Source organism: Nerophis lumbriciformis, linkage group LG07 (assembly GCF_033978685.3).
Source record: "Nerophis lumbriciformis linkage group LG07, RoL_Nlum_v2.1, whole genome shotgun sequence".
NCBI classification, from domain to species: domain Eukaryota; kingdom Metazoa; phylum Chordata; class Actinopteri; order Syngnathiformes; family Syngnathidae; genus Nerophis; species Nerophis lumbriciformis.
This window is the reverse complement of record NC_084554.2, coordinates 48,824,006-48,838,185: the sequence shown is the minus strand read 5'-3', so window position 1 is coordinate 48,838,185 and position 14,180 is coordinate 48,824,006. Positions and strand designations below refer to the sequence as shown.

The following is a 14,180-nucleotide window of genomic DNA, read 5'->3' as shown; positions in this document are numbered from 1 at the left end:
AACCGAACGCCGGGTTAAGGCGCCCGATGCCGACGCTCATCAGACCCCAGAAAAGGTGTTGGTTGATATAGACAGCAGGACGGTGGCCATGGAAGTCGGAACCCGCTAAGGAGTGTGTAACAACCCACCTGCCGAATCAACTAGCCCTGAAAATGGATGGCGCTGGAGCGTCGGGCCCATACCCGGCCGTCGCCGGCAGCGAGAGCCGCGAGGGCTAGGCCGCGACGAGTAGAATGGCCGCCACGGTGCGCGCTGAAGCCTCGGGCGCGAGCCCGGGTGGAGCCGCCGCGGGTGCGAGGGACATCGCACCTCCACGCACTTGGAGGTGCGCTCAGCGCGGCTCCCAGATGATTGCGCACTGGTGTCTCCTTTCTTTAACAGGCAAAAGCTTTATAACCTCACTAATGCCTTGCATCGTCTATATTAGATATATAACAACGGGCAGGTGCGGGCGGGTGCAGTTCTGATTAAATGTTAGAACGGGTGGATGGCGGATGGTTGACGACTTTTGTGATGCGGTTGCGGATGAAATAATTGCCTATCCGCGCATCTCTAATAGCCCTAAATCAGGGGTCGGCAACCTTTACCAGTCAAAGAGCCATTTTGACCAGTTTCACAAATCAAAGAAATCAATGGGAGCCACAAAATTCTTTTGAAATTTAAAATGAAATAACACTGCATACAAAGTTGTTTTTTTTGCTTTGTGCTATTTATAAACCAAGGGTTTCGAGTTTGGTATGAATGGCGCTTGACAGCGTCATACTTGTCAACCTCCCAATTTTTCCAGCATACTACGACATTCAGGCAACTATTCTCTCGAACGTACCGTGATGGTACAGTATTTAGCGCCCACTACATCCAGCGTGTGGTATGGGACTCCTGCTTGCTCACGTAAGTGGCAGCAAGGCATACTTGGTCAACAACCACACAGGTTACACTGACGGTGGCGGTATAAAAAACTTTAACACTCTTACTAATAATGCGCCACACTGTGAACCCACACCAAACAAGAATGACAAACACATTTCGGGAGAACATCTGCACCGTAACACAACATAAACACAACAGAACAAATACCCAGAATCCCATGCAGCCCTGACTCTTCCGGACTACATTATACACCCCTGCTACCAAACCCCGCCCACATCAACCGACGCACTGAGAGGGGGTGATGTGTGGGGGAGCAGGGTTGGGGTGGGGGCGGGGTTTGGTGGTAGCAGGGGTGTATAATGTAGCCCGGAAGAGTCAGGGCTGCTTGGGATTCTGGGTATTTGTTCTGTTGTGTTTATGTTGTGTTAAGGTGCAGATGTTCTTCCGAAATGTGTTTGTCATTCTTGTTTGGTTTTGGTTCAAAGTGTGGCGCATTATTAGTAAGAATGTTAAAGTTATTTTATATGGCCACCGTCAGTGTAACCTGTGTGGCTGTTGACCAAGTATGCCTTGCTGTCACTTACGTGTGTAAGTAGAAAATGCATACAACAAAAGGCTGGACTGGCACGCTGTTTGTACAGATTGTAGAGGGCGCTAAATGCTGTACCATCATGGCATGCCCTTATTATTATTGTTAGGGTGAAAATCTAAGAAAATTTAATCCCGGGAGTTTTCTGCGAGAGGCACTGAAATCCGGAAATCTCCCGGGAAAATTGGGAGGGTCGGCAAGTATGCAGCTGAGCCAGTGATCAAAGAGCCGTATGCGGCTCCGGAGCTGCGGGTTGCCGACCCCTGCCCTAAATCATAAGTGTCTCAAAGGGCTGCACAAGCCACAACGACATCCTCGTTTCAGATCCCACATCAGGGCAAGGAAACACTCAACCCAGTGGGATGACAATGAGAAACCTTGGAGGACCCACAAAGAAAACAATCTGAAGTGGTCATTATTTTTTAGTTTCAATGCCATGATTTTAATAGCTTGGCCCGCGTGTGCACAGATTTTTCCTCCACGCGGCCCCTGAGCTAAAATGAGTTTGACACCCCTGGTTTAGAGGATGAATGAGTGGCCCCGAAGAACTTATTTTCCTTCTCACAATGACAATATTTCACTCACATTTATGTCAATTTTCAGGATATTCTGCGTTTGATAGCGGATTCTGTTTTATTGGACAATTATGTGACTCTGTCCGCTGTGGAAATCATAAGCCTTATTTGTTTGTTGATTTGAGTGATTATTGATTAGGCACACTAGCAATGTGTCAAAAAGTAGCAACCATGGTAAGATCCCAAACTTCTAGAGCAGTGTTTTTCAACCTTTTTTTGAGCCAAGGCACATTTTTTGCGTTGAAAAAATGCGGAGGCACACCACCAGCAGAAATCATTAAAAAACGAAACTCAGTTGACAGTAAAAAGTCGTCGCAATTGTTGGATATGACTTTAAACCAGTGGTTCCCAACCTTTTTGTCCCGCGGACCGGGGGGGGGGGGGTATTTCTTTTTTATAAAGAAATACAATCATGTGTGCTTACGGACTGTATCCCTGCAGACTGTATTGATATACATTGATATATAGTGTATATATTGTGTTTTTATGTTAATTTAATTTAAAAAAAATATATATTTTTTTTCTTTTTCTTGTGCGGCCCGGTACCAATCGGTCCGCGGAACGGTACCGGTCCGCAGATCGAATGGGGTATTTCTTTTTTATAAAGAAATACAATCATGTGTGCTTACGGACTGTATCCCTGCAGACTGTATTGATATACATTGATATATAGTGTATATATTGTGTTTTTATGTTGATTTAATAAAAAAAAAATTAAAAAAATTCTTGTGCAGCCTGGTACCAATCGGTCCGCGGATCGGTGGTTGGGGACCACTGCTTTAAACCATAACCAAGCATGCATCACTATAGCTCTTCTCTCAAAGTAGGTGTATGTCACCACCTGTCACATCACCCCTGACTTATTTGGAGTTTTTTGCTGTTTTCCTGTGTGTAGTGTTTTAGTTCTTGTCTTGCGCTCCTATTTTGGTGGCTTTTTCTCTTTTTTTGGTATTTTCCTGTAGCAGTTTCATGTCTTCCTTTTGAGCGATATTTCCCACATCTACTTTGTTTTAGCAATGAAGACTATTTCAGTTGTTGCTATCCTTCTTTGTGGGGACATTGTTGATTGTCATGTCATGTTCGTATTAGGACTGGGCGATATATCGATATACGCGATATATCGCGGGTTTGTCTCTGTGCGATATAGAAAATGACTACCGTATTTTCCGCACTATAAGGCGCACCGGATTATTAGCCGCACCTTCTATGAATTACATATTTCATAATTTTGTCCACCAATAAGCCGCCCCGGACTATAAGCCGCGCCTACGCTGCGCTAAAGTGAATGTCAAAAAAACAGTCAGATAGTTCAGTCAAACTTTAATAATATATTGAAAACCAGCGTTCTAACAACTCTGTCCCAAAATGTACGCAAATGTGCAATCACAAACATAGTAAAATTCAAAATGGTGTAGAGCAATAGTAACATAATGTTGCTCGAACGTTAATGTCACAACACACAAAATAAACATAGCGCTCACCTTCTGAAGTTATTCTTCATTCGTAAATCCTTCGAATTCTTCGTCTTCGGTGTCCGAATTGAAAAGTTGCGCAAGCGTGGTATCCAAAATGGCCGGTTCCGTCTCGTAGAAGTCATCGGGAGTCAGTGTCGCTGTTGTTCTGTGAATCCTGCCTTCCGGAAAGCTCGGACCACAGTTGTGACCGAAATATCTGCCCAAGCATTTACGATCCACTGGCAAATGTTGGCGTATGTCGTCCGAGGCTGTCTGCCCGTCTTAGTGAAGGTGTGTTCGCCTTCGGAGCTGTGTGAAAAAAGCCACCCGGCCTCTTCGCGTAAACTTCCCTTAACCACTCGCTCATCTTTTCTTCATCCATCCATCCCTTCGAGTTAGCTTTTATGATGACGCCGGCTGGAAAGGTCTCTTTTGGCAAGGTCTTCCTTTTGAATATCACCATGAGTGGAAGTTAGCATGGCAAGCTAGAACCACAGTGAAGGATGACTTCATTCCCTGTGGTGCGAATATTCACCGTACGTGCTCCCGTTCCACAGTGCGGTTCAGTTGCTGTGAAATACGGTAGTAATCCGTGTGCGGATGGAGAGATTGCGTCTTTTTATGAACCGGATCGCTTAGTAGGAGCCATTTTGTGGTCTTTACAGATGTAAACAGGAAATGAAACGTACGGTGATATCCGCGCGTTTTTTCTTCTTCTTCCGGGGGCGGGTGAAGCGCTTCCTGTTCTATGGGGGCGGGTGAAGCGCTTCCTGTTCTATGGGGGCGGGTGCTTTCCTTGGCGGTTGCTTGCGTAGAAGAAGAAGCGCTTCCTGTTCTACCGGGAAAAAAGATGGCGGCTGTTTACCGAAGTTGCGAGATCGAAACTTTATGAAAATTAATCGTAATAAAGCGCACCGGGTTATAAGGCGCACTGTTAGCTTTTGAGAAAATTTGTGGTTTTTAGGTGCGCCTTATAGTGCGGAAAATACGGTATATGGTGATATTCGAGTATACGTTCTCACGCAGTTGCTTTTAGCTGCGGGGCATTACACTACATGCTCTCCTCGCTCTTTCCTGTGTCTCCTTCTCACAGACAGACAAGCGCACCTTCATACACACGTCACATGCTGTCACGTAGCAGCATGGGTAACGTTAGCTGTGATGCTAGCGGTAATACGAGAGAAAGAAGGTGCGAATCTGATAACAAATGAAGGAATAATTAATTCCCCCAAAAATCAGCAGGAGGTCCATTGTCTGGCGGTGGTTTGGCTTCAAGCGGGAATATGTCGAACAGACAACCGTAATTTGTCAAGTGTGGGGCGAAAGCGTTGCTATAAAAAGTAACCATCCATCCATCCATCCATCTTCTTCCGCTTATCCGAGGTCGGGTCGCGGGGGCAGCAGCCTAAGCAGGGAAGCCCAGACTTCCCTCTCCCCAGCCACTTCGTACAGCTCCTCCCGGGGGATCCCGAGGCGTTCCCAGGCCAGCCGGGAGACATAGTCTTCCCAACGTGTCCTGGGTCTTCCCCGTGGCCTCCTACCGGTCGGACGTGCCCGAAACACCTCCCGAGGGAGGCGTTCGGGTGGCATCCTGACCAGATGCCCGAACCACCTCATCTGGCTCCTCTCGATATGGAGGAGCAGCGGCTTTACTTTGAGCTCCCCCCGGATGACAGAGCTTCTCACCCTATCTCTAAGGGAGAGCCCCGCCACCCGACGGAGGAAACTCATTTCGGCCGCTTGTACCCGTGATCTTGTCCTTTCGGTCATGACCCAAAGCTCATGACCATAGGTGAGGATGGGAACGTAGATCGACCGGTAAATCGAGAGCTTTGCCTTCTGGCTCAGCTCCTTCTTCACCACAACGGATCGATACAGCGTCCGCATTACTGAAGATGCCGCACCGATCCGCCTGTCGATCTCACGATCCACTCTTCCCTCACTCGTGAACAAGACTCCGAGGTACTTGAACTCCTCCACTTGGGGCAAGATCTCCTCCCCAACCCGGAGATGGCACTCCACCCTTTTCCGGGCAAGAACCATGGACTCGGATTTGGAGGTGCTGATTCCCATCCCAGTCGCTTCACACTCGGCTGCGAACCGATCCAGTGAGAGCTGAAGATCTTGGCCAGATGAAGCCATCAGGACCACATCATCTGCAAAAAGCAGAGACCTAATCCTGCAGCCACCAAACCAGATACCCTCAACGCCCTGACTGCGCCTAGAAATTCTGTCCATAAAGGTTATGAACAGAATCGGTGACAAAGGGCAGCCTTGGCGGAGTCCAACCCTCACTGGAAACGTGTCCGACTTACTGCCGGCAATGCGGACCAAGCTCTGACACCGATTATACAGGGAGCGAATCGCCACAATAAGACAGTCCGTTACCCCATACTCTCTGAGCACTCCCCACAGGACTTCCCGGGGTACACGGTCGAATGCCTTCTCCAAGTCCACAAAGCACATGTAGACTGGTTGGGCAAACTCCCATGCACCCTCAAGGACCCTGCCGAGAGTATAGAGCTGGTCCACAGTTCCACGACCAGGACGAAAACCACACTGTTCCTCCTGAATCCGAGGTTCGACTATCCGGCGTAGCCTCCTCTCCAGTACACCTGAATAGACCTTACCGGGAAGGCTGAGGAGTGTGATCCCACGATAGTTGGAACACACCCTCCGGTTCCCCTTCTTAAAGAGAGGAACCACCACCCCGGTCTGCCAATCCAGAGGTACCGCCCCCGATGTCCACGCGATGTTGCAGAGAAAAAGTAACATTACTGCTAATATGTAGCATCATTTGAAAAGTCACCTGCTAGGGAATGAAGAGTGCTTGAAACTCTGCATGTCAACATCTCCGGCCGGTGCCACCCAACAAAATGCCAAAGCAACCATTTCCACATCAACACCGTATGAAAAAATAGTCAACAACTGAAGGAGATAACGTCCGCAGGAACCTACCACATAGTGAAGGACATTCACTATTTGATTTCCTATTATGCAGCTCATTTTTATTTGACACTTATTGAAATATCTTGTGTGACATCATGCACAAAAGTGCACTAATAGCTTGTTTTAAAAATGTCTCTGACAATCTTGCACTTTCTGTTTTGAAATGACATGAATGTTTGTGCCACTGCTTAACAACTGTTTAATAAATACACTTTTGCTAAATTGACTTAGTTGTGGTTTCCTTCTCTGCATGGAAGTTTAAAAGTAGCATATATTAATGCAGTATGAAGAAGAATGTTTTAATGTAGACACATAGAATCATCATACTGCTGTGATTATATGCATCAAGTGTTCATTCAAGGCTAAGGCAAAATATCGCGATATATATCGTGTATCGCAATATGACCTAATAATATCGAGATATTAAAAAAAGGCCATATCGCCCACCCCTAGTTCGGATGTACATTGTGGACGCCGTCATTGCTCCACAGTAAGTCTTTGCTGTCGTCCAGCATTGTGTTTTTGTTTATTTTGTAGCCAGTTCAGTTTTAGTTTCGTTCTGCATAGCCTTCCCTAAGCTTAAATGCCTTTTCTTAGGGGCACTCACCTTTTGTTTATCTTTGGTTTAAGCATTACACACAGTTTTACCTGCACACTGCCTTCCGCTGTTTTCGACATCTACAAAGCAATTAGCTACCTGCTGCCACCTACTGATATGGAAGAGTATTACACGGTTACTCTGCCGAGCTCTAGACAGCACCGACACTCAACAACAACACATCATTTGCAGACTATAATTACTGGTTTGCAAAAATATTTTCAACCCAAATAGGTGAAATTAGATAATCTCCCACGGCACACGAGTGTGCCGCGGCACAGTGGTTGAAAAACACTGTTCTAGTAGACGTGCTTTCTTTTGCACTCATTTGCTCTTTACTCCTTCCACTGTTACAAGCTCGTACGCATGTTATATTTTCATGATTGGGAGGAAATGAAAATTCCATTAATTGCCCGAGTCTAATTAGAATTTCGTTAAGTGACACGTTGATGACGACAAATGTTTGTCTGCATTTTATTTTTACTGTCAATCATGTCCACTAATTGTTGTTGAACTATTTATTTACTTATTGGCCTTTGCACGACAAACACTTCTACTGCAACAAAACATCAGTTTTTATGTGATTGGATTGTTGATGTTGACGCATGTGACTTCCTGCCTCCTCCAGGGCGATGTTCATGAGCGGGCTGAGCGAGAGCAAGCAGACGCACGTGCGCCTAAGGAACGTGGACGCCGCCACGCTGCAGATCATCATCACGTACGCCTACACGGGCCACCTGGCCATCAGCGACAGCACGGTGGAGCTGCTCTACGAGACCGCCTGCTTCCTACAGGTCAGCGGGTCAACGTCGCGCTGGTCTCGTTCTTCAAACTGATGGCGTTTTTTTTTTTTTTTTTTTCTCCTCGCAGGTGGAGGACGTCTTGCTGCAGTGCCGAGACTACCTGGTGAAGAAGATCCACCCGGAGAACTGCGTGCGGATGCTGAGCATCGGCGACCTGTTCAGCTGCAGCGAGCTGAAGCAGAGCGCCAAGCGCATGGTGGAGCACAAGTTCCCCACCGTGTACCGGCAGGACGCCTTCCTGCAGCTCTCGCACGAGCTCCTCATCGACGTCCTGAGCAGCGACAACCTCAACGTGGAGAAGGAGGAGACTGTGCGCGAGGCCGCCATGCTGTGGCTGGAGTACAACATGGAGGCGCGCTCGCAGCACCTGTCCTCCGTGCTCAGTCAGATCCGCATCGACGCGCTCTCCGAGGTGACGCAGCGCGCCTGGTTCCAGGGCCTGCCCCCCAACGACAAGTCCGTAGTGGTGCAGGGCCTCTACAAGTCCATGCCCAAGTTCTTCAAGCCCCGCCTGGGAATGACCAAGGAGGAGATGCTCATCTTCATCGAGGCCTTGTCGAAGCCGCAGGACGAGGCCCGCCTCTTTTCCATGTCGCCGCCCACCACCGTGGTGTGCTACAGCCCGCAGGCCGAGAAAGTCTACAAACTCTGTAACCCCCCCGGAGACCTGCAGAAGGTGGGGGCCCTGGTCACCCCGGACAACGACGTCTTTATCGCCGGCGGTCAGATCATCCTCAACGACTCCATCGCCACCCACGGCCTGGTGGACCTGCGCTCGGTGGACAGCTTCTTCTGGTTCGACGCCCAACAGAACTCCTGGGTGGCCAAGACCCCCATGCTGTGCGCCCGCCTCAAGCCCTCGCTGGTCTACTGCGACGGCTACATCTATGCAATCGGCGGCGACAACGTCGGCGGCGAGCTGAACAAGCGCACGGTGGAGCGATACGACTGCGAGAAGGACGAGTGGAGCATGATGAGCCCGCTGCCCTTCGCTTGGAACTGGTGCACGTCGGTGGTGGTGCACGACCGCATCTACGTGATGACGCACGACATCATGTACTGCTACTTCCCCCGCGGCGACGCCTGGGTGGAAATGGCCATGCGCAAGACCAGCCGCTGCTTCGCCTCCGCCGCCGCCTTCGGAGACCTCATCTTCTACATCGGCGGCCTCCACGTGGTCAGCAACTCGGGCATCCGCTTGCCCACCAGCACCATCGACGGCCCCTCCGTCACCGTGGAGGTCTACGACCTCAACAAGAACGAGTGGCGCCCCGCCGCCAACATCCCCGCCAAGCGCTACGCGGACCCGTGCGTGCGGGCGGTGGTGCTGCTCAACTCGCTGTGCATCTTCATGCGCGAGACCCACATGAACGAGCGCGCCAAGTACGCCGTCTACCAGTACGACGTGGAGCTGGACCGCTGGTGCCTGCGGCAGCACGTGTCCGAGCGCGTGCTCTGGGACCTGGGCAAGGACTTCCGCTGCGCCGTGGGCAAGCTGTACCCCTCCTGCCTGCAGGAGTCTCCCTGGAAACCGCCCACCTACCTCTTCTCCCCCGACGGAGCCGAGGAGTTCCAGATAGACGGGGAGCTGGTGTCCCTCCCCCACGTATGGCTCTGAAACACGCCCCCTAGCGGGGAAGGTGAGACTCCACCTGACGGACGATGTCACAAACACGCGTCAAAACATTCGACCACACAGTAATCTTTGCTCATTTCCTTTTCCGAACGTTATGGTCCGCGCTATGAACATGACGACGCACTTAACCCTTTTTCTGCCCCTTCAGCTGCACGTCTAAAAATGCAGCATCCATCTAGGCCTGGGCTGCTCGCCAATAAATCAACTCATCCAACCATAAACAATTAACTTGGTAGTAGTAATCGATTAATTGTCAGCGTTCTTCGTCTCTCCTTTCCAAACCGGATACAGGAGGGTTCACTCTGTGCATCGCTTTTGTTCAAAAGTAGAATTAAATGAACAGAGTGAACACTCCTGTCAGCCATCCACAATCATCGTCCTTCCAGAATTAAATAGAGTGAACCCTCTTGTCATTCATCCGCAATCGTTGTCCCTCTGAAATTAAATGAACAGAGTGAACCCTCTTGTCAGTCATCCGCAATCGTTGTCCCTCCGGAATTAAATGAACAGAAAGAAACCGCTCAGTCATTGTTTCTCCGGAATTAAATTGGCAAAGTGAACCCGCTTGTCAGTCATCCGCAATCTTTGTCCCTCCGGAATTAAATAAACTGAGAGAACCCTCCTGTAATGAACAGAGTGAACCCGCTGGTCAGTTGTCCGCAATCTTTGTCCCTCCGGAAATAAATTAACAGAGAGAAACTGCTCGTCAGTCATTGTTTCTCCGGAATTAAATTGAAAAAGTGAACCCGCTTGTTAATCGTACAAAATCTTTGTCCCTCCGGAATTAAATGAACAGAGTGAACCCTCCAGTCAGCCATGCGCAATCTTTGTTCCTCTAGAATTAAATGAACAGAGTGAACACTCCTGTCAGCCATCCACAATCGTCGTCCCTCCAGAATTAAATAAGAGTGAACCCTCTTGTCATTCATCCGCAATCGTTGTCCCTCTGAAATTAAATGAACAGAGTGAACCCTCTTGTCAGTCATCCGCAATCGTTGTCCCTCCGGAATTAAATGAACAGAAAGAAACCACTCAGTCATTGTTTCTCCGGAATTAAATTGGCAAAGTGAACCCGCTTGTCAGTCATCCGCAATCTTTGTCCCTCCGGAATTAAATTAAGAGTGAACCTTCCTTTAATGAAACGGAGTGAACCCACTTGTCAGTCGTACGCAATCTTTGTCCCTCCGGAATTAAATAAACTGAGAGAAACCTCCTGTAATGAACAGAGTGAACCCGCTTGTCAGCCATCCGCAATCTTTGTCCCTCTAGAATTAAATGAACAGAGTGAACCCTCCTTTAATGACCAGGGAGAAACCGCTCGTCAGTCATTGTTTCTCCGGAATTAAATTGACAAAGTGAACCCGCTTGTCAATCGTACGCAATCTTTGTGCCTCCGGAATTAAATGAACAGAGTGAACCCTCCTTTAATGACCAGAGTGAACCCGCTTGTCAGCCGTCCGCAATCTTTGTCCCTCTAGAATTAAATGAACAGAGTGAACCCTCTTGTCAGTCGCCTGCAATCTTTGACAAACAATAATAAATGAACTTGATAACAGTAATCGATACAGGGTACAGGAGGGTGCATTAAATGAACAAAGTAAACCCTCTTGTCAGTCGTCCGCAATCTTTGCCTATCATTCACAATCCTTATCTAAGACATGTTTTTTTTTAATGCATTCTGACTTGTAAATAAATGCTAGCAAGCGTCAGCTAACAAAGGAAGTGATGGGAGTTGCTCTATTCTGTTAATGAAGTGCTCCAAAAACCTCCATCAAGGTTTATTTACGTGCTTTAAGTATATATGTCATATTTATGTCTTTTGCTCATTTGAAGCATATGGCGGCGGATTAATTTCACAATCACATCACAGCGTTTGCTTTTCTCTTCAACAACATAATAATAATAATGGATTCGATTTTATATCGCGCTTTTTTATAGATACTCAAAGCGCTCACAGAGAAGTGGGAACCCATCGTTCATTCACACCTGGTGGTGGTAAGCTACATTTGTAGCCACAGCTGCCCTCGGGTAGACTAATCATGCAGACTTCAAGAGAAAACCACAAAGAGTACTTTGGGACAAATGATGATACAGAGACTTATATTTTTGAGCCTGAATATAAGGAGGATGAGCTACAGGTTTTAGAAGATGCAGCTTTAGTGAAACTTTAAGCATCATGTAGCAGTTTTGCTAAGTGCTAAACAATAAATACAAAACTACGAACATAAAAAAAAAAAAACAATCACGTACTGTACAATGTCTGCTCTCACTGGAATACTGACTGTTGGGATGTTTATATCTTCCCGTTTAGATAAAGCATTCATCATAATCGCAGGTTTAAAAGAAGAAAAAAAAAAGTTGACGCAAAAGAGTCTGTGTCTTTCTCACCATCTCTCATAAATTGGATTTATGTCGGTTTATGTCCACATCCTTCCATTATCCAGGTGAGAGGCATGATTTATAATCTAGAATTAACTTTCACCAACTTGGCGGCGATGCAGCAGCTCACCATTTCGGTATAGCAATATAGCAGCATAAGCTCGTTAGTCCTCTCTCTCGGCGCCACTTATAATAACAATATCGTTAATGCTTGTTAATATTCAGCTCACAAGATGTAAATGGAGTATTGTTGGCGGTTTTGGGCTGGGATTTTTTTTTAATAGACCGTTTTATGGGTGCATATTTATCTGCATTGTTAGCCACCTCCTACTTGCTGTATTTTATGACTTAGAATGCATAAAAAAGGACTGTGAACGATAAGCAACATTGCACAAAAAGTGCAGTTCCCCCTTCAAAGTTCTTAAAAGGATGACTGGTGTTATTATGATGACATTAGTGCTCTCTAAATAATGCTGACCATATTATCAGCCCAGGCCGAGCGCCATCTTTTAGTTCCTCCCAACACTTCGGATGTGCGTCTTTTTTCCCCTCAAAAAAAGGCCTTGCAGTGCGGCAGCAGTTTTCTTTTGATTTTTTTTTTTTTTTTTTTTTTTTTTGGTAAAAAGTGGCGGAGGTGTCGCGAGTGCCTGCAGGTCTGGTCGCCCGCCACCTCGCCGCCTCCACAGGCCACGCCTCCCCGCTCAGGCCTTCCACACAACCAGCAGTCTACGCCTCACGCCGTGAGTCACATGGTCGCAAACACACACACACACCTCCACTATCGGTTTATTTTTTATTTCCAAGCTGCTGAAAAATATATATATATATATGTGTGTATATGATACAAATATCTATTTTTCATATGTTGAAAAGATGTGTTCTAGTGTTGGGAAAATAACCAGGTCTATTTTGTATTAGTTGTTTTTTTAATTTAATATTACTGTAGTGTGACTGTGGCTAGAACCCCCTTTGTCCCGTCCCAGTAACAATTCCTGATTGGTTGCGAAGGGAGAGGGGGCTGGCCCAGGGCTGTTGCCATGGAAACCAGTCCCAAGCAACCACTAGCAGTAGTGCGGCGGCCTGGGGGAGGGAACCTTAAACCGTGAGCACAGGTGCTTCATGGCGGACGTGTCTAGCATGTTTGGCTGCATTATATTCCTTTGGCACTGTATTTGGAATGAACGTTAACTTATTAAAAAACTTACCAAAAAAGTTTTAGTTTTTTTTCCCCTCATTTAAAAAAAAAAAAAAAGGAAGTCTCCAAAGTAATACCAGCCCGTGGTAGCCTTTATTTTCAGTACATCAATATAGCATCTGCAAGCATCAGGAAAAATAGTCTGATCATTTCTTCAGTACAAAATGAAAATATATCAACAGGAATACAAAAAGAAACCAAAACCCGCTTTGTGTTTTTTTGTTTTTTTTCCCCCACCTGCATCAAAACAAGAGCAGAGACGCAGCAGGACGGAGTAAACAAAACCAAAAAAAAAAAAAACATGCTTCTCATCCAGCAGAGCTCCAATTAGCATAAAAAAGCACACTTTTACAAGATAAAACATGACAGTTGAAATACATAAAAGTCTGCAAACATCAGGACCGTCTCCAGTGTCCGGACATAACATGAATATAGATCTTTTCTATTTGGATTGAAGAGCTTTTACACCACACGTGAAATGGTGTTGCTAGGCAGAAAATAGCCAAACAACCTGGCTTTGTCAGTTTTGATCACACTGATGCTTGTCCTAACACTGTGGCTCTCTCAATAACAGCGTCAATATTCTTCATATCAGCTTAAAACCCTTTATCTGTGCAAACTAATGCACCTAAAATACTTTTATGTATAAATATTTAAAAGGCATTGGTTCATGCGGGAATACAAATATATTCCAATGTGTCGAAATACATCATGCTAAGCCTTCTCACACAATTGTTTTCCTAACCCTCCTGAAGCTTTGTTTTTATCTGTACAGTAGGAAGAGGATTTAAATGCTCCATTCTTTTGCAGTTTACCTGACGCATGAAACGTGACAGATTTGGAGCATGCACAATCCACTTTAGCCGCCAGAAGACAGTGGAGTGTTGAGTATCGTAAAATGTGTTTTGGTGGCAATTTCAACTTTGACCTCAGCGTCAGTTCCTATGTAGAGTGGCGCTTTCCATCATTTTCAGCAGACCGCATTGCAAACGGTTAACACCCCCCCCCATCGAAAGCTCACGTGAAATCCACCCAGGAACGGGGCCATAAGAATCCTTTCGCTACAGTATGTGTCAAGATTACTAACACCAAAGATGCTATTACACCATTGCCTCTCACGCCCCCTTTCCCC

General features: G+C 46.8%; 1 protein-coding gene across 1 annotated transcript in view; it reads left to right on the top strand.

The window, feature by feature from the left end:
* The window catches only part of kbtbd2 (kelch repeat and BTB (POZ) domain containing 2), a 31,489-nt gene extending 17,310 nt beyond the window's left edge, over window positions 1-14,179 (top strand). Inside the window, exons 3-4 of the mRNA XM_061964917.2 lie at window positions 7,664-7,829; window positions 7,906-14,179. Of these exons, the coding sequence (XP_061820901.1) occupies window positions 7,664-7,829; window positions 7,906-9,456 (1,717 nt within the window). The 3' untranslated portion in view covers window positions 9,457-14,179. The remainder of the gene's footprint in view (window positions 1-7,663; window positions 7,830-7,905) is intronic.
* Window position 14,180: the final 1 nt, after the last annotated feature.